Source organism: Patagioenas fasciata, chromosome 1 (assembly GCF_037038585.1).
Source record: "Patagioenas fasciata isolate bPatFas1 chromosome 1, bPatFas1.hap1, whole genome shotgun sequence".
Lineage (NCBI taxonomy): Eukaryota > Metazoa > Chordata > Aves > Columbiformes > Columbidae > Patagioenas > Patagioenas fasciata.
In genome coordinates, this window is record NC_092520.1 from 87151200 (window position 1) to 87177109 (window position 25910).

A 25910-nucleotide genomic window follows, 5' to 3' on the forward strand; every position below is an offset into this window, starting at 1 on the left:
TGACCCGCAAGGTCTTCTCACTCCTCAGACCACTCTGCCCCACCAGCAAGACCAAAAAGACACTATCTGGTGCCCATGCCCTAGAACCCCTTCCCCCAGAGGTGTTCAATCATGCTTGATATACTCCAGGCCTCCTCTAGCCATACCATTTGTGCCCATATTGGAGAGCGGTGGGAGTAACTGCATGAGGGCTGGTTGAGCCTCATCAGTCTCTCCACAATGTCCCAGCTCTGAGACTCTGGCAAGCAGCAAACCTCCCTGGATTCGAAACGTCCTACTCATAGTGCTATAAAGCTTCAGCAGTGTGGCACCATGCTGCTTTTTGGTATATTTTTTGTCTGCTTCTCCACTCACGTTTTATTAGAAATATTACAAGAGCAATAGCAGAGATGGGTCAGGGTCTGGTATTTTTCCTATGGCAATGTAATGCCAGAAAGGGATTCTGATGGTCTTTTATTAAAGTAGAAAGTAAAACCAAGTAAATGAAAATCAATTATAACGCCCAAGCACCTTGCAGAACTGCATAAATATTGAATTTACAAATATTTCTGGAAGAAAATAAATTGACTGAATGCTTCAAACCTGACAAAATTACATCTGATTTCAAAAATAAAATGGCTGAAAGGAATGCTTTCTATTCCCCTTTCATATGACAGCAGGTTGACCTTACAAAATATAGCAGCATACTTTTACAATTATGCAATATTTGCAAAATGTAAATAATCTTATTGGGGAAAAATCTACAGTTTGTTACAGGTAAGAGAAAAATACTTTCAATAGATTCTCCACCCCTTAATTTCTTCTTTCCACCTATATACATAAATATAATGTTGCCATAATCACTTGTTATCAAGGAAATGATCACTTTTTACCTTTGCAAGATACCAGAAACCTGCAATAATGGCCAGCTTATTGTCTTGACGTAGCAAAATGTCCACAATGCTTTAGACCAAAATGCAGTCTTTTTTACAAAAGTTGCATTGCTCACCTGATAATTTCCCCTAAAATGACTATTTCTTATCATGAAGGAAATTAGCTTTGTAAAACTATTTATTTTGTTATTAGATACTCAGTCCTGATTTGATCTTTTGATCATTAGTAAAGTTACTTTGTCCTCACAACTGGAAAAAGTGTGATTCCCAAACTATTGTAAACCTCAAAGAAGGTGATGACTTTTATTTTCAAAGATTTAGATTTCAAATTTTATTTTAACAGTAATTTCTTCATTTTTATTGGTGAACTATATTTTAACAACATTTTCTGACTAGCTCTTGGCAAAAGAAGTGGCATTTGAATTGTGTTTAAGTTGTTTTATTACACAGGCTATTTTAAGATTAATTGCTCTTGTCTGAAAAGTTTTTTAATTCTTGTCTTCCGCTGCTGTTCATGTTGTTTCCTCTTTATTTTTTTGTGACTAAATAGAACATCCGTCTCTTCCCAAGCATAGTGAAAAGAGCAGGATGCAATAAGGATGTCTGCAGTATTGCATTTGTCACATATATCCATTTCTGCCTGTTTCTTCTCACTCATGCTATTTGTCTTTACTCCTCAAGATAACTCTTTATCCTTATAAACTGCACGTATCTCCTGCAATACCAGATGACCTTGCTGAAAGTCATCTTTGGGCGGTCATGTAATAGAGATTTCATAAGGTTTCTCTTAAGGCTGTAAATTCTGTCCAAAATTTCTCTGACAAATCCTGTGTATTATTTGCTCATATATAACTGTTATGTTTGTCACCACGGTCTTTTATGAAACCACCGCAATAATCCTTAAAGAATATTGCTGTTAGTTTTTCTCTGTTTTATCTTTACTCAGCACTATCTTGCTTGCTTTATGTAACTGTAGACTTGGACAGTCTGATTTCTTTTTTTTTAATTGTCACTTCTGAGTGAGTGTGCCTTACAATGCCTGCAACTATATAATTTATTGGGTTTTCTTACCCTGTTTTATAATAGGTCCTGCAACTATATCATTTATTGTTTGTTTTTGTTTTTTTTTTTTTTTTTTACCCTGTTTTATAATAGGTCTTGTTGATTTTACTTCCTTTCTCAGATTTGTTTCTTTTTTTCAAATTGTTATATTTTTTCCTCAGGTAATGCTATGTTCCTTAAGTTTTTTTCTCTTGTTCTGATTTGGTATAAGTTATTTCTCTGTTGTTACTTCTCTCTTCAGCCTTTTTTTCCTCCTTTGAAGATGCTGAAGCAACAAGTTCACATCAATAGCCCATGGTGACAATCACCTCTATCAATAAATTATTGCTACTGCCTCTAAAAAGCTTACGCACTCCAAGAGACTCCCTTTCTCCCTTATAATTCTGCAGTAATACTATTTCATTCTTGGTTTCACGTTTCCTTAAAATTTTTTTCTATTCCTTTGGCCTCATTCTATAAACTTATCGTTCATTTCTGTGCTTGAAGTATCTTATATTTCACACTTTATTATTTTTATATTATAATAATGCCCTTGCACTACAGAAATACTTTTTATGTGAAGACCTAAATGCTTTATAGTAACTAATGAGTTAAGCTCTCAGTACATTGTAGAGAAGCAATGTCTATTATTTCCATATTAGTAAAAGGAAACTGAGGCACTGGAGCAAGAGAGCTGATTTCTTGGTGATAAAGTCTCAATCAAGATGTAAGAAATGTAATCTTGTTTCCTTAGGTTTTTTGGAGGGGTTTGGTTGTTTGGTTTGTTGGTGTTATTTCTGTAATTGTTCTTTCTTGTTCATGCTTCAAGCGGGAGGTTTTGAGGGCACAGGATCAGGCTATACCAGTGCACCGAAAGGCTAGCCGGCAAGGAAGACAACCGGCTTGGCTAAACAGGGAGATTTTGAAGGAAATCAGAAATAAAAAGAGAGTTTATAGACTGTGGAAAAAAGGGCTGGCTACCTATGAAGAATTTAGGAAAATAGCTAGATCATGTAGGAAAAAAATCAGGGAAACAAAAGTGCACTTTGAAGCTAATTTGGCCAATTCTGTTAGGGATAATAAAAAGTCCTTCTTTAAATACATTAATAACAAAAGGAGGGGCAAGGAAAACCTCCATTCTCTACTGGACTTTGAGGGAAATATAGTTAACAAAGATGAGGAGAAAGCTGAGGTACTTAATACCTACTTTGCCTCAGTATTTACCAGTCAAACAGATAGCCCTCAGGATAACTGGCCTCTGGAGATGGTTGACAGGGATAGGAAGCCAAACAGTCCCCTTGCATTCCAAGAGGAAATAGTTGGTGGCTTACTGAGTCATCTGGATCCTCATAAGTCTATGGGACCAGACAGGATTCATCCTAGGGTGATGAGGGAGCTAGCAGAAGAGTTCGCCAAGCCGCTCTCCATCATCTTCCAACAGTCTTGGCTCACTGGGGAGGTCCCAAATGATTGGAAACTGGCAAACGTTACCCCAATCCACAAAAAGGGCTACAAAGCTGACCCTGGCAACTACAGGCCTGTCAGCCTGACCTCGGTGCCTGGCAGGGTGATGGAGCAGATCATCCTGAATGCAATCACACAGCACCTCCAGGATGGACCAGGGATCAGACCCAGCCAGCATGGGTTTAGGAGGGGCAGGTCCTGTCTGACCAACCTGATCTCCTTTTATGATCAGGTGACCCACCTAGTGGATGAGGGGAAAGCTGTAGACGTGGTCTATCTAGACTTCAGCAAAGCCTTTGACACTGTCTCCCATAATATACTCCTTCAAAAACTGATAGCCCGTGGCTTGGACAAGTGCATTCTCTGCTGGGTTAAGAACTGGCTGGAGGGCCGGGCCCAGAGAATACTGGTGAATGGGGCTGCATCTAGCTGGCGGCCGGTCACTAGTGGTGTCCCCCAGGGGTCAGTGTTGGGTCCAGTCCTGTTTAACATCTTTATTGATGATTTAGATGAGGGGATTGAGACCATCATCAGCAAATTTGCTGATGACACCAAGTTGGGGGGCAGCGTCGACCTGCTGGAAGGCAGGAGAGCTCTGCAAAGAGATCTGGATAGACTGGAAAAATGGGCTGATTCCAATGGGATGAAGTTCAACAAGGTCAAGTGCCAGGTCCTGCACTTTGGCCACAACAACCCCCTGCAGCGCTACAGGCTGGGCACAGAGTGGCTGGAGAGCAGCCAGGCAGAAAGGGACCTGGGGGTACTGATTGACAGGAAGCTCAACATGAGCCAACAGTGTGCCCAGGTGGCCAAGAAGGCCAATGGTATCCTGGCCTGTATCAAAAATAGTGTGGTCAGCAGGACAAGGGAAGTGATCCTTCCCCTGTACTCTGCATTGGTGGGGCCACACCTGGAGTATTGTGTTCAGTTCTGGGCCTCTCAGTCCAGGAAAGATATTGAGGTGCTGGAGCGGGTCCAGAGAAGAGCAACAAGACTGGTGAAGGGACTTGAGCACATGACCTATGGGGAGAGGCTGAGGGAGCTGGGGTTGTTCAGTCTGGAGAAGAGGAGGCTTAGAGGTGACCTCATCGCTCTCTATAACTACCTGAAGGGAAGTTATAGCCAGGTGAGAACTGGTCTCTTCTCCCAGGCAGTTAGCAATAGGACAAGGGGACATGGGCTTAAACTCTGCCAGGGGAAGTTTAGGCTGGATATTAGGAAGAAGTTCTTTACGGAGAGAGTGATCAGGCATTGGAATGGCCTGCCCAGGGAGGTGGTGGACTCACCGTCCCTGGAGGTTTTTAAACTGGGATTGGACATGGCTCTTAGTACCATGATCTAGTAAATGGGCTGAAGTTGGACCAAGGGTTGGACTTGATGATCTCTGAGGTCTTTTCCAACCTAGCCAATTCTGTGATTCTGTGATTCTGTGATTCACTGATAGTAGTCCCTATGACTACCATATGGTTTCCCGTTTAAACTTGCAAACCTATCAGAACAGATAGAGAACAATATTTTTAAAAACTCTTTCAAGTGACCTTTCTCATATTCAGCATAACAGTGCCTCTAGGACAAGATTAACCTGTGAGTATATATTGTGTATATATATTTTTGCATACTTTCAAGCCTCAATGTCTAGAAAAACTAATTGATACAGTATTCCTTTCTGTACATGTTTGTGATACATTTGAATTGTTAATTACATGATGACAATTACATTTCAAGGATGTACAGCTAGTTACTGCTTAAATTGTTTGTTTTGATGATGTCTCTAATATAAATGTTCCTCAGTAGAGACCACCTTACTAAAAACACCAATATAACTGACATTCTGAAGATAATATGTACGTTTTAGCCTTGCAATAATATTTAGGCTTTTTTCTTTTCCATTATTTTTAAATTGCTGTGTTCAGTGTTGTGTAATGCTATTCTGTGCTTCTTATGCTATGTCTTATAGCAAACTTCCATCGCTACCCTGCTCTCTTTATTGTCAGATATTGGGCAATGGAGATTTTACTCAATATGTAGGGGTTTTTTTTCCCAAGATCCTTCCAGTCTCTGTATGCTTTCACAAATGCCAGTTCTACCCAATCATAAAACCTGATTCTATTTTCTGGCAATTCAGTGATGTCTTTGGAGAGTCATACTTCCATGGTGTTAATATACTCGATGCCTGTCTCTGCATCAAAAATAGTACAGGGAGCACACATGAAGTACTGCATTGTGCAAACCTGAACTGTTCTTCTCAGTAATTCATTTTATTTTTTTTTATTCACCTGAGAAAACTGTCCTTCACTTTTGGCAAAGAATATTGCTTTCTCAAAATAATTTTAAAGTGTTTCCTTTGGAGAAGCAAGGGTGAGGGAAAGGAAAACATGTTATGTTGTTGTTTGTGTGACTTCTCCTCCATACCAAAGCCTCACTGTGCCACATCATGACATAAAACACCAAACAAACTAGCAACCCCTGGTTCAAGGTTTTTATGATTATTAGATATTATACGGTTTGATTTTGCTATGCCTATGGAAGACACCTTCACTTTCCTGCATTAAGAGTCTAATCAAACCCCACATAAGAACAACTTTACTTCAGGATGAATCCGAGCAGCAAAATGTAACTCAGCTCTTTCATTTCCAAAGTCGTTCTGAAAAGATGACAAGAGATGGAGAAGCAAATGCTGTCTTGGAGAGATATCTAATTTTAGAAGCTTATCTAACCGAATAGTCATCTCCAACTTTTAACTGAAAAGCTGTATTCAACTGAAGTAATATGGACTGAGGTCTTCACTGTAGTATCATGGTATCCCCACTGTAGCTCTGTAGCTGTAGATGCTTACAGAGGATGTGAATTGAACATGCATAATACAAGTTATTGGTGTATACTTGTGTAGCGAAGTCTTAAATATGTGCAGATATATTAAAACTTAAATGTAAAGACTGTAATAAAACGGGAAGAAACAGAAGTTGCAGCACTTAGTCCTTATATTCCCATCTATACTAGCTTGAAATATTCCCCTATGGTTGAAAGGCAAATTGTAGGAAACAGTATCTGCTATACAGAGAGGAAAGATAAAATATCCTATAGAACAGAAACAGAAATATGAAATATATAAAATAAAAGAATGTATTAATCCTTAATCATGTCCACTCTGAAAGGGTCAATATTTCTACCAGATACTGGAGTCTTCTTGTCCACTAAACCTATGTACAACTTTCTTAAACACAATGCAGGAGATCAAAATCCAGGGAAGGTCTGCAATCCACAGCTATGTTTTAATGGTAGTACAGAGTTTATATACTAAGGATAGATCTGATCGTGACCTTTGCTGCAGAAAATAGTTCAAGTTCTTTTACTGCGCCCAAGTTTGTTTCTTGGGCAAGCACCACATGCCATCTAATTCTCTGCCAGACCAGAGCAGACATTCCCCAACGCCACCATTTTTGACTAGTTTTTCACACAGAGCTCTCACTCTTGAATTATGAATGTTCTTTTGCAGTGTACCTCTTTGAGGATAGCTCTTTATACTTGGTAGATTGAAATAGCTTTAGAGGCACTCTAAACTGAAGGTTCAGTTGGTTGCTTATTATCTTTTTTTTCCTGTCCAGTTGGTTTGCACCAGTGTCTTCTCTGCTACGTTTACCTTTCCTAAGCCAAACAAAAGTCACAAAATTCTTTACATGCATATTTGACCAAAACTGTTCCTGAAAACCCCTTTTCCTTTTAGTGAGAGTGCACCAGTTGTACTAAAAATGCTTGATTTGTGTTCTTTCCTTTAAGATTTAGAGGACAGCATGGAGGAAATACTTCAGTTAGATGAGGGATTCTAAAGCCAACTACCTCCCTATACCAATGCTATGAAACAATAAAATGCAGTAAGTTGTGGGCTAAGCAGAGGTGAAGTAGGTGAACCTCAGTGTGGCTACTGAGGCAATATGAGTTTTTTAAAATTTTGTAGGTGTGACTTGAGCTTTAATAACAAAATGTCTAAAAATCTAAAGAAGAATTGTAATATTCTTCTATGTGCAGATGCCCCTACAGCTCCCCTAAAGGCTCTGTATATTAGTTCATTATACTCTATTTTTTATATTATATGGTAAAGTTAATTTACATCACTTTCTAAACTATAGCACTAATTCACTCTGTTCCTGAGGAGCAGGAGGAGCAGTCTCCTTGTACTTGACTAGCAGTTATGCTGAAGGATAGGCATTATTCTGATGCAGATGTTTTTTCAACTCATAACTGGCCAAAGAAGGTCCTTCCAAATAAATCCATAAGAAATCACCTTATTGTTTCCAGAATGCAGTCCATGTACAAACAGAAAGAAAGAATACTGACATAAATATATTCTTCCTTATATATGTACATATGCATATATAAATATGTATTTATGCATAATTTTTAAACATAAACATGCACACACAGTCACATAAAAGCACATCGAGGCACAAATCTATGTGCATATTTCTGTCTACCTAAATAGAACAATGCTAAATAGATATAGGATTGAAATGTAGTGGTACAGCTGTACACAGGTATTCTGTGAAGATAATTTTTCAGTAATAGAGAGAGACCAACATAGCTTGTTTATACTAAATGCTAAAAATTGCATTTCTGACATCTAATGAAATATTGATATGCTACTCGAAATGAACCTTTCTGTCCTGTAACAGATCAATACAAAAGATTATCGAAACATGTCTTTTCTTCATCTCACTATTCTATCCACTTTTTCTCAAACCAGCTTCAACTCAAACTTTTACTGTCAAGAAGAAATTAAAGAAAATGTGATCTATATGGAGTGTAGTTTTTTACAACAGTCAGTAAACTTTCTGCTACTTTTAATATTTTCATACCTTTGGCAACCACCTGTTTTGTTTGTATGTCAAAGCCTAAGATAATTCTAAGAAATAAACATTCAGCACATTTCTTAGGGAATTCAACAGATCATTCCTATAAGCGATAATCCAAGAGAGCCCTAGAACACGGTGTGAAAATTCTATGTGATGGAAAGCAATGTTACAATGAGTAACCAGGGTATGTTCTTGAAAATGACCCCAGCAGTCATGAGTCCACTTTTCTCATCGAGGCATTTAAGACCAAATAGCTTGCAGCACCTTCTTTTTCTTCTTCCCACCCCCAGCAACCTGGGATTTGATCCAATTTATTGCTTTATGTTTTATTAATCTCTTGGATTAGAGGAATATAGTAGAGCAGTAGAGCTACTCACATGTGTACTGATATGGATAGTTAACTTCAATTACAGGGTATTCAGTTCCTGATGAGCAGGTCAGACACAAGCAGAGGAATTGGATTTTAATTGACTATTTTATGTTTTCCTCGTTTCTTTCATTTCAGAGAATAAAAACTGTCCTTGCAAATATAACCACAGTCTCCAGGTTGGAAGTTGAAGCAAAAAGAACCTCTTTTGGTCTTTCTTATAGTATTCTTCAGAAGAAGGGTAGTAATGTACAAATTATAGCCCACATATAGAATTCTCCCAAATCAGTTCATTGTATGATTGTGTCAGTCTTTTAAATTCAAAACTTCATCTTTCCAAATGAAATGTATTAATATTCTGGGAACTTGCATAAGTACCCATTTGGACATATCTTAGTGGGTTAAAACGCCATTTGCTGCGTCAGTAGAAGCACTGACATTGTCTTGAGTTGCTATAGTCTCATGAATGGTGGGTACACTGCCTTTTTTGTTGCCTAAAACAAGTTTTGTTGCCAAAACAAGGGTTCCAACTCTGCCACAGGCCAGTGAGAAGTCTTTTGGCCAATGTGTGTGTTATAAATTTTTACAAGTGTAAGGCCCCCAATGAATATTGTTAATCGAAATAAATTATTTTTATTTCATTTTTATATCTGTTTTAGTGAAACATCATTCTTAAGTCAATTTTATTTGTAAAGTTAATCGAGTGTAAAACATTTGCTACTAGATTAAAACTTCTCCCCTTTAATTTGTCAGTTATAAACCTCTCTTTCCTCATTTAAAGAATTAAAAAATACTCTGGCTAAGACTTAGTTGCATTTTTTTACTCTTTTTGTATAGTTGAAAAAAGTAATTTGCTGTAATGGTAGATCTCTATATCATTGGAGAGCTCGTTCATAAAGGCATCAACAATTGATCATATAAGAAGTATCTATCCTTACATGAGACACAAAGAAAATAATAGTTTAAGAATGACAGCAAGAATCAGAAACATACAGATGAAGACAGAAATCAAGTTTAAGACTTAAAATTATAGGAAATACATAAATAGAAATAGACTGATAATGATATACCATTACCTCAAATATGTCAAGTTTGATCCAGTTGAAGTTACTGTCACAATAGCTTGATTTCTGAAGAATTCCTCTCTGTGGATATGGATGTGGCTGTGAATGCACTGAGCTCATATGAGCTTCTTTTTTCTTTGCTTTTCAACAGCTATAGTGCCCAGTGTCCTTCTGGTAAAATATTTGACATCAGAAACAAACTATAACAGACTATCTGACCATATGATATTTGAAATTGGTGAGACTGATCTGTACTTTAGCCTTTCTTATGGCAGTCAGAGGGACAGAAGGTTGCAATTTCTTCTTTGACCAGAACTCTGGAGTGCTGTTTTTCAGACTATTGCTCCCCTAGATGCCCTCTAAGTAATAACTCTTACTCAACAGAAAGATGTTTGGTTTAGACGTGGCTATTTTATCATTAAACATACTTTTCATTTTTCATAGATCAATTTATAGCCAGAGAGACTTTCAGACAAGACAAAGGATATTGTCCTTGTGTTGCTTAATATATGCATTATGACAGAAGGCAGTGAAAATCATACCATTATACCGTTTGTATTTGGTAGAATAAGACTATGCAAATTCAGAATGAATAAAGAAAATACTTTCTTATGTACCTTTGTCAAACTCATTGCAATAAAGATTTACTAAAGAGATGAATTCAAAGAGATTTTTAAAATGAATGAATCTTTCATGTGAACGAGAATATCTGCAATCATCAGCTATTGCTTTTGGAAAGTATTAGACTTATACCAGACTATCTACTGCTGGTTCGGAGACTTTTTTTTGAGCCATTTGCTGAGCTGGTCAGTGATGCATAAATAATAGATAACTAAATGGACAAATTTTATGTTCTGCAATTCCAATGTTCCTACACCAATCAGTGTTTTTAGATGGCTGTAAATTCACTGCTGCTATTAGAAACAAAACAAAACAAAACAAAACAAAACAAAACAAAACAAAACAAAACAAAACAAAACAAAACAAAACAAAACAAAACCAAACAAAACCAACAAAACCCAAACAAACAAACAAACAAAACCAAAACAAACCAAAATCTTCAAAAATGCTTTACTCCTCATGCAGAGCACAGCAGCCATCACTGATTCTCTACTTAATAGACTACAGTTCCATTAAATACCTATTTTGTCCTTGCTACTCAGGAGAATCGTAGTATCTTTGTAGCCTTCATAAAGCTTGCAGTGATCTGATTTCAATTTGAAATTATCCCTTTTTAAGTAGAAAAGGGGAGACTACATGACCTCCAGAGACCCTTTGCAATCTAATTGCTTTTTTGCTTCCATGATTTGCAATTGTATTCCAAGCAAATAATGACTCCATTGCCCAAGCTAGAAAATATACACAAACTGGAACGTTCTGATGAAGAAGATCTAGACTATGGCACTCTGTATTCCAGGAATAAAATTCATAAGAAAGCTGACAACTATTAGATCAAATGCAAAATCCCTTTCCTCGTTTGGTCTTTAAGGGTACCTCCTTCCTACATATGAACATACATTAGCACAAGGGAATGTGTATCACTTTTCCCAATTGAGGGTTTTTAAACACTAAGATGGTAAGTACTTACATTCAGTCATTCAAGAGTCATTTGTGTTTCAGTGTATAACTGGCAGTACATGCACGGAAATGAAATACTGGCTTTGCTTGAACTCTTAAGTGAAAATATTGCATCTGTGCTGAACATACATAAAAACTTACTTTTCCAGAGGCCTTGACTTTCTATTTACTTTCATATTTTTGTGAAAATACTCTTTTTTTCTAGATTAATAATTTGTATCTTTTTGAATGTTGCATGTACATAGATCACGGAATGGAGCATTTAAGAAATTCTATCATTTTGGTATTTAAGCTAGTATAGCTTTGCACTTAAATTGGGTAGACAAGACGTTCTCAACATTAAAACAATAAAAGGTATCTACTTTGCTCACCCCTTCCCGCCCATCTTTTTTTTTAATTGTTTTTATGCATAGATGAAAAAATAACGATATTGCCAGTACCTAGACAAAAAGGAGTACATTGTTTTACACAGAAATCTCAGTAATACATTACTGTAAACCTTTTGGGTCTTAAAACCAAAGCAAAAGTAACATCTCCACATTCTCCCCCTGTTTTTCCTCAAAAGGTTTCTAAGGATTGAGGAGCCCTCAGATAACAACTGCTCTGTTGACTCTCATGGAAAGTGTTATCTATGAAAAGGCATCCTTTCAGCTCTGCAAATCTTACTCACTGTGAATAGGAAAAAAGTCTGAAATCACACTGGACATCACAGGAGGTTTTGCTTGATCACAGAATGAAAAAGCCAGACCTATATTTCCAAATCACATTTAGACCAAATTAAAACACTAAAATAATTCCCTCAAGCTGACTCTCAAGTAGAAGTGTTGCAAGCAAGGGCAATAAAATAATCAGGAATCAATCAATGTCGTTGTACAATATACTACTGGCTGTCAGGTTTGTAATTTTTATGACAATTTAAATAAGTGACATGTGAGAAATAGAAAGTTTAGCATCAAGTCATATGTACTGAGATTTTGGCAAATGTATTTGCAGAATTTATTAAAATATATGGACAAATGTTAATATTGTAGCCAATTAAGATTTCTAGAATTCTTTTTGTGTTTTCTTATACGATAGATCTACACCAACATGTGAACTACAGCTGTAGCATGTATCACTGTGCTGTCTTCTATAGATGTTAGTTCAAAGAGCTGCCTGTCTGTTCTTGTTACACAGAGTAAGCACATACTTCTTGCATCCTCAGGCCATCAGAAAGTTTTTTTTAAAACTGCATGCTCCAGTTCAGTAGCCACGTTAGCACTGTGGATAACTTGGGGCAAAAAAATATTCTGAGTAGCAGGCTATTGTGGAAGTCTGGCCAAAGCATGGTCTGCAGAAATATAAAGAGCAAACATGGTTTGCAATTGCAAACAGCAGGCAAATTATGTTTTTATGGGTATCAAAGGATGCTAAGGCAACAAAATTATAATAAGGACTATTAAAGGAAAATACCATGAGAGCAATTAACAATTCATCTAAAGAGCTTAAAAAAAAAAAAAAAAAAAAGAGAGAGAAAATGGAAGAATAAGGTAGGCATAGAAATTATGAAAATGGATGCAGATACATATATCAAAGGTCAAAATTGAGTGTATCCGTTAGCCTTTATCAAAGAATCACCCTGAAAGGAGCTATATTGTGCAGTAGCATATATACCACAGGAGAAGGTTGATTGGCCTACTCCTAAAAATAACCTGAAACACTACTTTGGTTATAACTATCTCATGAGAGTAAACAATAAGTATTGGATAGTGATTGTGATGTCTCATAATTCTCCTTCCTCAAAACTATTTTACTACTGCAGCTACAGACAGCCTGAGCTGTTAAGGGTAACTGTTTTTTTAAGTGACATTCCTAACACATAGTATGACTGGTCTGAATCAGAGAGTCCTTTTTCTTTACTTTTTTTTTTTTTTTAATAATTGTCAGTTTTCCTGGAGCTTATTAATAATTGCCATTATTATTTAAATTCATCACACATATAAAATGCAACTCGAGAGTTCATACTGTTCATTATTTACAATTGCTTGGAATTTCACAACAAGGATGCTATTAAAAAGAAAAAAGGAGAAAAATGCTTTCATGTTTCTTGTGTTTAAACATTTTCAAGTTGAGATTTAGTTGACAATTAATATAAATAAAAAACCATGAACACTTCTATGACTGCTATCCGTGGTATCATAGAAGTCACTTAATGGGAGGAAATGTTCCTGAGGCAACTAGGGTGCTAAGAGAAAGGAAAATATAACAGAAAGATTTAAATAATTTTTTCTCTTGAGCTTGGGAATTGTATGACAGAGTCGCAGAAGGACTTCTAAGGCAGGAAGGCACTTTTTGAGGTCCTCTAGTCCAACACCCCTGATCAAGCAAGGTCAACCAAAGCAGGTTGACAAGGACTGTGTCCAATCACATTTTGAGTATCTCCAAGGAAAGAGACTCAGCAACCTCTTTAGGATACCATCATCAAAGTAAGCGATTTATCTCAATTTTAAACAGTGCTTCCTGTATTTCAGTTTGTATCTTTTCTGTCTTGCCCTGTTACTGGGCACCCCTGAGAAGAAACTGGCTCCACCTTCCTTTCTGTCTTCCATCATGTATTTTTAAACACTGATAAAATCCTTCCAAACTTCCTCTGTTCCATGCTGAATGCTCCATGTTCTCTCAGCCTCCCCTCATATATCAGATGCTCCAAGCCCTTAATCATCCTCATGGCCCTGCACTTGACTTGCTCCAATGCATCTCTCTCTCTCGTATCATGGAACCCAGCAGTGGACCCAGCACTCCAAATGTGTCTCATTTATCACCCTTTATGATCTTTTCCACCAACATGGATAGTTGCAAGTAAAAAAATAATTTTTACTTCAGTAAATACCCTGAGTCCAAAGCAGATGATAGAGGTACTACTCTTTATTTACATACAACTTTAGTGGGTCTTGATCCCCTATATTTCTGCAAATAGAGGGAACAGTCCAGTCCTAAAAGAGTTTTGAATTCTTTCTACAGGTTTTGCTTATGTTCTGCTGAGTTGCTAAATTAAACAAACATACAGAAAATTCTCAAGAAAGATATATTTTTCATATTTTTATTAATCCCTTACGTGATACTTTTCTTCCCTTTCTAACTGTCCTTCTGACAAATATTGATTCTTCTCAACCTTCCGCCCTTTCTTTTTCCTACAAAGTACAAGTTGGTGCAATATATACAGTACACTGATTTCACTTGGTTGTCAAAAACATAACTGATGATTTCATCAGTGTTATTGGTAGAGTTGTTGCAAAAAAGGATTTCTTAGCTTGTTTTCCCTGATGATCTTGCTTCTTCTGCAGTAATGTAAGTATTCTGCAGAATCATCCTTTATCTGTGGTAACTGTGAGATTTTAAAATGTTTTTTTTTTTTTTTTCAAAGAGTGTATCTGGAACTCAAAGGTTTCTATCTATGAAGTTATAAGAAAAGTTTCTTAGGATATTTACTATATTGGTAGATACTGGCTCTAAATTACAGCAGAAATTGTCAGAAGGATTACCTGAACTTAATTCTGAGTACCAATTTCATTGACTGTGCTACCAGCTGTTCTGGGGCATAAATAAACTAATGCTATTGAACAGTCCAATTTTAAAGAGCCTGAACACATGCATAGACACTGTGTGAACCTGAAAACAGAAACTGAAACACCTGGAAACTAGATCTGTGAGAACGTCATTTTATAAGTATTTCAGCAGAAAAAGATCTTTATGCTTTCACAGGGCCAGTCAGGCTCTGAAAAGGTTGAGGACTGCTCACATAAAACCATCAGGAAAATTTAGGCCTTCATATATTTTAAATTTTATTTCCCAGCTAGATTTCTCTGAAGTTTTCAGCTTGTTACACACAGATCTACGGAACAGGTTTCCCTATGTGATAAAATTTCCAAATACAACTCTTTCCAAACCAATATATTAAACTCATTATAAACGTAATCTTAAAAATGCATTCCAATTTTAACTTTGTTGAAGTTGGTGTAAAAATTCTCTTTCAAAATTTATTTTTCACTCATTATTTAATTATAACTACATCTCTACAGAATAAATTAATCATAAAAAGGCATAAACAAATGTATTGTAAACTAAATTATTATTATTGTAGATACATTTAATTTCAGTATGATTCTTGCCAATATATCTACGAACTGTTGGTTGTTTGCTTCCTAATTTAGAGTTAAATATCTTTCCAAGTGAGTTTGTCCTTGCCCAGAGAATTTTTAGTGTCCTACAATACGTACTGCTCTACAACTATTTTTCTTTATATACCACACTCTGTTAATGTTGTTAAAAAAACAAAACAAACAAAACAAACAAACAAAAACAAACAAACCCAAACAACTTGAATGGCTGGAAAAAAAAAAACAAACCTCTGGAAAATTATGTATCTCCAAAGCAAAATCCTCTTTTGTGTTTCTATGTACTTCGCATAACATAGATTTACTTAACAATACAAGATTTTTCCCCCTTATTAAGACAAATGTCATAACACCCTGACATTTGCCAACTCAAATGGTTATTTATCAGAAAGAATTCATTATTTACATCAAAAAACTGAGTAAGAAAGCAATGAAAAAGGAGTTGTCTGTTTTGCTGAATGGTCTTGGAAATGTATTTACAACTTTTCCATAATCACAGGTTTTTTTTAAATGATGGAAGATACGTAAGGAATTGCAATCTGGCTTTGAAGTGAGTTGAAAGGTGACCAAGGCAGTTGCTATGAAAAAAACACTATTTGTGGGTGTCAATACAATTCACTATAAAATAGGAGCTTATCCTCATCTGTAGTACTGTGCTTAATTCCTTACCTTCCTAAGAGTTATAACAGACATTGAGGGTTAATGAATACTGTATTAGAAAGACAGGAAGAAAAGCAGGTGAGATAATGAATAAATTCAGATCACCCTAACTAGAAAACATACAGGAGGATGTTCATTCTTATAATACAGCACCTGGAGAAAGCAAAATTAGCACTCTTATGTTTCAAAACTCATCAAATTTAAAACTAATGAAAGAAAATGTGTGACACAGCTAACCTTTGAAACTGCTTGCTGTATCAAGATACTAGAAGATGTCAAGAACTCAGAATGTCTCAGTAAAGGAGCAGAAGTCTCCTCATGAGTAAGAACTTCCGAACTTGTGGGTCTGAAATTAAATTAAAAGATAAGTGTTGGTATAAACTATGGAGTTTAGATCACTTGCCTTTATAGCAGTCTGGAGTTAAAATCCACATTATTTTGAATTTTCCATCATTGTTTAGTCATTAATCTTGTTCTGAATTCACAGCTGAACACTTTCATCATGACCTTTCCTCCATGTTGAGAATTGGAGATGTGGACACAGTTTTTTTATCACTTGGAGAAATCAATATACTCGAAATCATATGTGTTCCCTTTCCCGCAATCTTATTTATGTATATAAATAAGGACTTAGAACTAAGTCCTCCATAAAGGTTTCATTGACTGTCGACATCCCTCATATCAACAAACATACCTCTTTGGTCAGTTGTATGACACGTGAGTCAACAACTACTTGATTTCAATGAAAACTGGGACAGTGATGTGGACTGCAGTAGCTGGATAGTTCTGAATCCCAGATACTCTGTTTAATCTAGGTGGTGCTTAAAATGTGTAGCACATTTAGCACCATGACACAGAACTGTAACCCAAAGGTATCCATGAACTTTACGATTTTCAGTTTATGTCTAATTTTACGTTCTATAGATAACTTTTCTTTGGTCTGGAGTTTTGTATGGTTTTAGTCTTTGCTGCTAATGAAAGTATGGATAGTTGAATGCGTGAGATTTACATTTTGTTCTGAATGTCTCTGAAATACATCATGATTCAAAGCACTCTGGGGAAGAAGCTTCACAGTCACAGAACAGCAGATGAGAAAGGTCTGTGTTTTGCACACACAATCGCTTTAAAAACAAGCGCTCTTCAAATTCTCATGTAGCAACCATTCTTGGTTGTTCCACATGCTAGAATGCCTCCTGCACATCTTCACTAATGCTAGAAAATCTTCTTGTCTCTTCTTCAGTGCTTCAGTAACATAACATTATTGAAGATCCCTTCAACTAACTTAACTGATATCACACTAAACCAGATATTAATACTTGCACTTGGGTCACAACAACCCCAGGCAATGCTACAGGCTCGAGGAGGAGTGGCTGGAAAGCTGCCCAGTGGAAAACGATCTGGGAGTGATGATTGACAGACAGCTGAATATGAGCCAGCAGTGTGCCCAAGTGGCCAAAAAGGCCAACAGCATCCTGGTTTATATCAGGAATAGTGTGGCCAGCAGGACTAGAGAAGTGATCATGCCCCTGTACTCGACACCGGTGAGGCCCCACCTTGAATACTGTTTTCAGTTTTGGGCCCCTCATCATAAGAAAGACATCGAGGAACTAGAGAGAGTGCAGAGGAGGGTGATGAAGCTGTTGAGGGGCCTTCAGCACAAATCTGATGAGGAGCGGCTGAGGGAACTGGGGCTGTTTAGCCTTAAGAAAAGAAGGCTGAGGAGAGACCTTATTGGTGTCTACAATGACCTGAAAGGACGTTGTAGCATGGAGGGGGTTGGTCTCTTCTCCCCAGTAGCAAGTGATAGAAGAAGAGGAAATGCCCTCAAGGTGCCCCAGGGGAGGTTTAGATTGGATATTAAGAAAAACTTCACGGAAGAGGTTGTCAGGCTATGAAACAGGCTGTCCAGGGAAGTGGTTGAGTCACTATCGCTGGAGGTGTTTAAAAGGTATTTAAATTAGGTTCTTAGGGACGTGGTTTAGTGCTAGAGTTAGATTATGGTTGGACTTGATGATCCTGAGGGTCTCTTCCAACTGAAATGATTCCATGATTCTATGATCTGGTAATACAGTTCATGGAGGAATAATTTTTTATCTAAGAGACAGTAACAAATGACTGGTGTGACGTCAGTAACCAAAACCAGGTGTTTACATCTGTCATGCATGAAGCACTGCTAACTAATAGGAAAGAAGGGTGCTATCATGAAAAAAGGGGGGGTGAGGGTGTTCATAAGCAGCCCATAGAAGAGGTAAAGTACACAACTGCAATGCTGCTGAATATGTAGGTAGTTCTATCTGAGCCAGCTGGAGCACCTTGGCATTGGCAGTTTCATTCTCAGCTAGAATAATCAATGTTTCCCTAATCCTGCCCAAATATCCCAAGCTGATAGTGACAGGATAGTAACTGTTGAGTGTTTATGTTTTTTGAGTGACCTGAGAAGAGGAAGAGTCACACATCTAGAAACGTGGTAATCTGGCAACATGAAGATCTGCCTCTAGAGTTCAGACGAGTTACATTGTCTCATCTCTCAAATGCTACTTTTGCTGCACTAGACACAGAAGAGTACAATGTTTCCTTCAGACATATAAATTCAGCTTATTGATTTCTTTTGTCAGCACATTTTACATTGTAATCAAATTAGCACACTGTACTTCAAGCAACCTTGCTATCTTCAAAAATTAAGGCAGTCATCTTTATCTGGAAAAAAATATTTTACACATGCCCTTGTCATTATTCAGTTCCAGAAATTATACAGGAAATTATCCTCCCTACACAAAATCCATGCGTCTCTTCTTAGCATTTGAATAATTTCAAGATCTTTGTAAGTTTCTCTAACAGAAAGGAGAGTCCTTTATTTAAAGTGACTTGAAACAGAACAGAAACAATGTTTTTGGCTCTTCCTCATAAAATGTTAATCCAAAGTGATTTTAAATCTCTATGAAAGTCTCTATAAGATGTTAAGAACTGGAAACAAAATAGTGGTGCAAACATTTATGAAACTGTCTTTTGTTTATTGTGCATCATTTCCTCACCACAATAATGCTGTTGTTCACTGTTGTATAATTTATCTTAGTGCCACTTTAATTGTGTTTTCAGTGTTCATAGGAAAGCATCCTATTTGTGATAATTGCTTACTTTGGAGATGATCAGCAATTTGGTTCATGAGCACCTCTGAAAATTACCCTGTCTGCAGAAGGCATTTTCTTCCAAGTGCAACATACTAGCTTTGCAAGAAGGAGTATTTTCTCTTTTCCTTTTCTTTTTTCCTACTAAAAAAAAAACAAAAAACAAAAAAAAAAACCCAAAAAAAAAACCCCAAAAACAACAAAACAAAAACCAAACCAAACCAAAACAACAACAAAAAAACCACACCAAAAACAAAAACAAAACAAAACAAAAAACAAACTTTTGATAACTTGTTCTAGGACACACCAATTTCCTTATAACCCTTCACCAATTATTTCTAGACATATGATCTCTCGGTGCTTTCTTTATAACTCTGCCATTAGCCTAAGTTCCCCTAAAACGCTCAGCTACTTCTAAGGTGCTTCCTTAACATTTCCATTTAAGTAAGACAAGTTAGCAAATCCAGCTGGATCTCTTGGCAGTTTGGGTGTCCATGGGGAAACATGTATTTCGGTACAAATATCCACTACGAAATCATCACCAAGATTTAAGTTTCTGTTTAACTACATTTGAATGGAACATGTAATCATCAATCAATTAAAAAATAATAATTAAAAAAATAATCCTTGCAAAACCACCTTGAAGATGCCTCTTTACAAACAAGTTCAGTTACAGCAAGTTTACAGATCCTCAGTTCCTGTAAACCGACTTAACTGCAGTGATGATAGCCTAAAATGGTTCTGTTGCCAGAGCCTGATTTTGCCACTTTTATTCATATGAGCTGAGAGGTTACTGTATAAACAATCTCTCAGAGTGAAACATGCAAGTAACATGGGGGAAAATTAATTCTTGCTGGTTTTTTGCTAACTTCACAGGCAGTAAAACTTTGTAGGAGAAAAGCTGCATATGACAGCACAGTTGTGAAAGCTGGAGGCTACTGTGTGTCAGATAAAAGACAGGGAACTTACAGATTCATCCGCTCAGATTTGGAGTATGGTATCCCAAAAGATCTAAGGTACAAATCAAACATGTACATAATATTAGGTAATATTTTCTCTTATTTTCCGCTGAGATTTTTCCAGTGAGTCTTTTCAGTCACTGACGTCATATTTTAATTGCTATGAGAACCTATCAAGGTTGATTTCCTCACCTTTGAAATAATCGCCCCGACAGAACAATTATCATGCTTCCTGACGGTGCACCTCTTGGCAGTTCATATGGGATAATACTCACTGTGGTTTATTTTTGATCTTATTTTTAAAACTTACATAGCATGAAAATGTGTTTGTTTTCTGCCAGCATGTTTGCTATGCATGTGATATTACCCAGAAATTGTGTTTTCTAATTTCCCAGTCTAAGCACCACCATTAAACTCCATGTCAGGCTTCCCCCCAGTAAACAGCACACTCTTTAAAGAAAAATGCCATTAGCCAAAGAATGACAAATCCTACAGTTGTGTTGTTATTGATACCAATTAATGCTTTACAGCACTTTGAAATGCTCCTCTTGTTGGTTCATTTAATGTATGGTCACAAACACCAAGTCATATGGATGGCAGAAAAGCTGAACACTTTTTCTGTCTTTCTAATCTCTATTTGCATGACCTCAGTGTGATCTGCTGTTGTAGTTCACTCTGATACACTTTTTTACAGATCTTTCTTCTGTAACAAATGAGTTGTTCCATAAGCAGCAGAGACAATGAAGCCCTGCATATGTATGTACTTTGTCCCTTTCTCTGCTCCCTATCCCTCCACTGCATGGTGTCAGGATCTGAACATAGACTTTTTAGGTGATACATCTGACATAGTACTTGGATCTACATGTCTAGTGATGGATGGATCAGCTTCTGCCCCTTCCTTCAATGAGGTCTCTATTTTACAGTAGTACTACTACAAGAATGTGATTATCTTTGAGACTTAAGTCTATCTTTTGCTGTTACTCCATTGCTTCAGAGAAGCGAAGAGCAGGTTCCCCTTTTCCTTGAGAAACTGGACTAAAACCAGATTTCCCCAAATCCTGCAGCAATATGGAAGTGGACAGCCTACATGGCAGGCTCTGTTCACTGTGCAGTCAAGCAACTGGGCAGAGTTCTCCAGACAAGGAATCCTGTTTAGAAGCAAAGCATCCTCATCCCACTTCAAAGGAGCAAGAACTGGCCACTCAGATCTGACACTGTTGAAATTCTTACCGTATATACGATGTAAAATAAGCAAATTCGGGATAGTAGTATTCTTCCTATTGTGTTTAGCTCTTGTGGGGTGTCTGCTGTACACAGATTACAGTCCCTGCATCTACACACCTCTCCAGATCATGGTGCTTCTGTACTACTTTGGGCCCTTAATTAAAGTAGACTATAGAAGATGTTAAGTTATGCATACCAGTTATTTGGTTTTATTTATTAATACTGGTTTTGCTTCTAGATTTATTCCACTTCAGCTGCATGGTAATGCTCCAAACACATTGAAACCAAAGATGAATTTGACAAATTCAGCATCCTATGCACTCCATAGTGAGGGGTTTTTGCTTTTTCCCAGTAAGATTTATATTTATTTTTCTTTTAAGATTTTTATCTAGCATTTATTTTCATCATCTTTCTGTATTAATCAGTTAATGACATTTATTTTTATAGTTGAGTACTGGGGCTGATGGAACCTTCTTGCTTAGGAAAGCTCCTTCACCAAAACACTTCCTTTTGTTGTGCTTTCTTGAACCTGCAATGAAGGCTCCAACCAAAAATGTCTGCAATTAGGCATCTCTCTCAGCATTCAGGAACAGACTGGCTCCTAAATATAAATCCAGTTCTCACCTAGAAGACTTTGCTGAAGCTCCCATGTTTTGGTTTTCCAAAACTGCATGAGGAATTAACAGTTCCATGCCCACTTAAATACACATGAAAATGAATCTATTCCTTTTATACTAGGTTACAAAAATCTCTAGTTCCAAGAGCAGGGCTACATGGTGTATAGTCAAGTAATACGGTTCTGATTTATGTGGTGTAGATCAATGAGCCAACAGCACAAAGCTCTCTTCCCTCTACCAGCATTTTCTTTACATGTTTGCAGGTGCCCTAAAACATCACCTTCTGAGGAGAGACTTTCAGTTTTATCACATATTTTGCTGATCCCAGCAAGAACTGCCTATATAATCTCTTCCTCCTATATTTCATAAGACTCCTGTGCAGCAAGAATCAAGCTGAAGATACTAATTGTGTCATTTGTATTAGTTTTCTGCAAAGAGACTTCTTGTCTCCCTCCTCCTCCCCAAAACCCAAATTCTCTTGAAAAGATTAAAAAAAAAAAAAAAAAAAAAAAAAAAAAAAAAAGGTTGGAAAAATTATTAAGGATGTGGTAATTTGGATTAATCTTTTATTAGCTACTATCAGTGCTGCTTCACAAAAAAAACTCCAAACAAATAAAAACAAAACTAAAAAACCTCTTCAAAGTCAAGCTGGACAAAACCCCACCTCTTTACTTCAGGACAAGGATTTTTCTACACAAAAGAAGATCCTCAGCAAGACAGCACTGATGCATCAAAAAGGTCGGCAATTTATTTTTTATCCATTTTATTTCCCGCGCTCGTGAACAGTAGAGGTATTTTTTTCCATCTGTACTAATAACAAAAGTCAAAAAAAGCGAGTTCCTAGACAATCAAACGAACAGGTACAAACCCAACGTGATTAGTCGAGGCGCACCCGCACGCGAGGCTCACAGCGGCCACGCTTCCCAGCGACGCCGCAGCCCGTTACCGCACTGGGAAGGCGCGGGGGAGCCGCCAGGCCCCGCGCAGCCCCCGCGGTCCTTCGGCTGCGCTGCCCGGACGGGCCCCGGGGCGGGCGCACCGGCCCACGGGCACCTCGCGGCAGCGGGCGGCACGCGCCCGCCGCCCCCTTAAGGAAGCCTCGCGAGCAGCAGTCGGGGGCGCCGCCGCCGCGAGCCAGGGCACTGCTGGGCAGTAGGTGTCTGGGCCACGCCGACCCCCTCGGCTCTCTGTGCCCGGGGGGCCGGGGCTGCCCGGTAGGCTTCTCCGTCAAGTCGCTGCCTGTCCTCTTAGGCTGCCTCCCCTCAGGCGGCGGCGGAAGATCAGGCTCCGAGGGACCTCGGTGGCGAGCCGGAGAAGTTGCCTCACTCCCCTCCGGGGTGGTAGCCGGCGGGCGACGAGGAAGCGAAGCCTCCCGCCTGCGGCCGTCTCTCACAGCGGCGGAAGAATCTGACAGCCCCGCCGTTTGTCGGTGGTGCGGCCGTGCGTGTCGGGCGGAGGGATCCGCGCAGGACCGCCGTGTGCCCGCCTCCTGCGTGGCGGCCGCTGCCTCCCTGATATAGTGCGGCACGGGGAGGCGCTGGCAGGCACTTGGCGAGCGGCGCTCCGCGGGTGCGGCGCTGCGCGGGAGGCAGTGGGGTTTGCCTGGGCTGGTCGAGCATCTCTAACTTGGAACTGTCCACCGGCGCCAGCTCCTGAACATGAGCCTCCTGCCTCTCTACCTGCTCGGATTGCTCCTCAGTAGCGGGCAAGGTAGGAGTGGGGCTGCTTTTTTTTTTTTTTTTAATTATTATTCTTACCTGCGCTGCCTGCTTGTTCAGATTAACATATGACCGGAAAAGAGATGGAGAAAAAATAAAACAATCTATCACCCTGGAGCCAAATTAAAAAGGACCTGAAACTTGCTTCATCGTCTCCCACCAGCCCCTTTTTTTTTTTTAAATTTTATTTTTTTAAGTCCTCAAGGCGGGGAGAGATATCATTTATGAGGCAAAAAAGAGAAAAACTGAGAAGAGCTAAGTGCACTTAGCTGTTTTGCACGGGGTTTCGCCTTTTTGGGGGGGCAAAAAAATATGGGAGGGAGATCAAACGATTGGGAAAAAAAGAAAAAAAAATATGCGCCTGCTTGAGGGGAAGACAACGTGGGCTTCATTTTTAGGACCAGAGATAAGTGCTGTCGGTAGAGCCAGTGAGAAATCTGACCTGAAGTCTCTGCCTGTCGGGGTTTCTCCTGTTCTGAAAACTGCTCCTCTCGCTCTGCGGGGACACCGAGCCCCCCGTCTCGGGGGGGTGGCGGCGTAGGGGGAGGGGGGCACGACCGCGAATGCGGAGACTTTTTGAGATGAAATAACGCCGCGGAGGCAGGTGTGTGCGGAGCCGGGGTTGCGCCTCTGGGCACAGCTCGCCTTGTGCGTATTTATGTGCATACATCTATCCAGCGCTTTGTAAAATACAGACTTAGGGGTTGTGGTGAGGCTGTGGGATTTTTTTGTTTGTTTTCTTGGGGTCGCATTATTTATTTATTTATTTAATTAATTTTGATGTCACCGACGTGATTACTTGAGGATTTGTGCTACTTTGGGTGATGGGAAGGGGAAGGGTCTCTGGGAGCGCGTTCGTGCGCGGTGTGAGACGGCGAGGGTGTCCCGCGGTGAGAGATGGTCCCGGTGTTTCCAAACTGTTGGGGCAAGTTTCTGGCGTTCCTTTGGGGCCGAACCGGGCTGCGGAGCCGCCTGTGGGATGCCCTCCACCAGACGCCTGACAGCGCTGCATTCCCTGCACCTGAAGGGGTGGGCGGGGGCTCGTGCTCGGTGCTTTTCTAACGACGTTTTAGGGGAGAAAAAAAAAAAAAAAAAAAATCACCTGGGTGTCAGTGGAGGCGTGGGAGCGGCGGAGACCGGCCCTCGGCCCCCGGTGCCGCCGCCTTGCAGCAGGGGGCGGCAGAGCTCCACGGCGGCCGCCGGTGCTGGGGCGCTGCTCCGCACCGGGACGGGGGCGGCTTAGTCCCGCTTCCCCGCCGCCCCCCTACGCTCCCGCTGCAGGCACCGAGGGTCTGCGCCGGTGTGCGGGTGGGTGCAGGCAGCCGCGCTCCGGAGCGCCAGGCCTGAATGTCTCAGCAGACGCTACATGATGCCTTGTGAGGGGTACCGAGATCTGTTGCGCTTGAGAAAGCGGGGGAACGCGACATTATGCCTTGAGGTATTAAGACTGCAGCTCTGAAAGTCTCCTTCAGTGCATTTATTGCTAAAGCTCATACTAGACAGACGATTTGTCTCGGTGATAAGTAGCAAAGAGCCACCAGGTACTCTCAGTTTATAGAGAAATGCTTCTGTGCTTTTACCACCTCGAGGTGTCCCTATTAACGGGCGACTCGGAAACAGTACGGAGGCTTTTCAGCACACCCAGCATTGGGATGGCAAAGGAGGAGGAAAATGGGAAAGCTTCCTGCAGGCTTTGCATTGATCTGCCTAGGTGTGATGTTTATCGAGATATGGTCTGTGATTCCTCTAACGGAGGAATGGTAGAAAGCTGTTTTGTGAAGCGTGATTACTGCAGCGTGGGAGGATTACATAGTTTTGGTAGCTTACTATCACGAATGTCAGGAGATAAATAATGGAGTGAAATCCTAGATGCTATTAAGCCAAGTTGTAAAAATTATAGGGAGATAGATATGAGGGGGAGATGGAAAGAAGAGGAGGAAAGCTGAATAAGTCTAACATCGATAGTTAGTTGTTATTAGTCTCAATTAAAACAAACAAATATTTTTTTTTTTTAATAATAAATGGGGTTAATTGTAAAGGCAGGGGGAAGAGCAACATTTTTGAACTGGCTGTGGAAATAGCAGGTACATGCAGCCTAAATCCACAGCATGAGATAGTAAATGGGAGTGGGAAAACATCTGCATATGGAAAATATTCCCATTTATGTTGCTAGGGTAGAGGAAAATTCTACAGTTATTTTTTTATTCTACAGTGATT

General features: G+C 39.1%; 1 protein-coding gene across 3 annotated transcripts in view; it reads left to right on the forward strand.

Annotated features, from left to right (window-relative positions):
• Positions 1-23508: 23508 nt before the first annotated feature.
• NCAM2 (neural cell adhesion molecule 2) overlaps positions 23509-25910 on the forward strand; it is a 295266-nt gene continuing 292864 nt past the window's right edge. For all 3 annotated transcript variants that reach the window (XR_011739702.1, XM_065843953.2, XM_071810071.1), the window contains exon 1: positions 23509-23685. Coding sequence is in view for 2 of the 3 variants with exons in the window: in XM_065843953.2 (XP_065700025.1) it covers positions 23634-23685 (52 nt within the window). In the remaining variant the exon portion in view is untranslated. The remainder of the gene's footprint in view (positions 23686-25910) is intronic.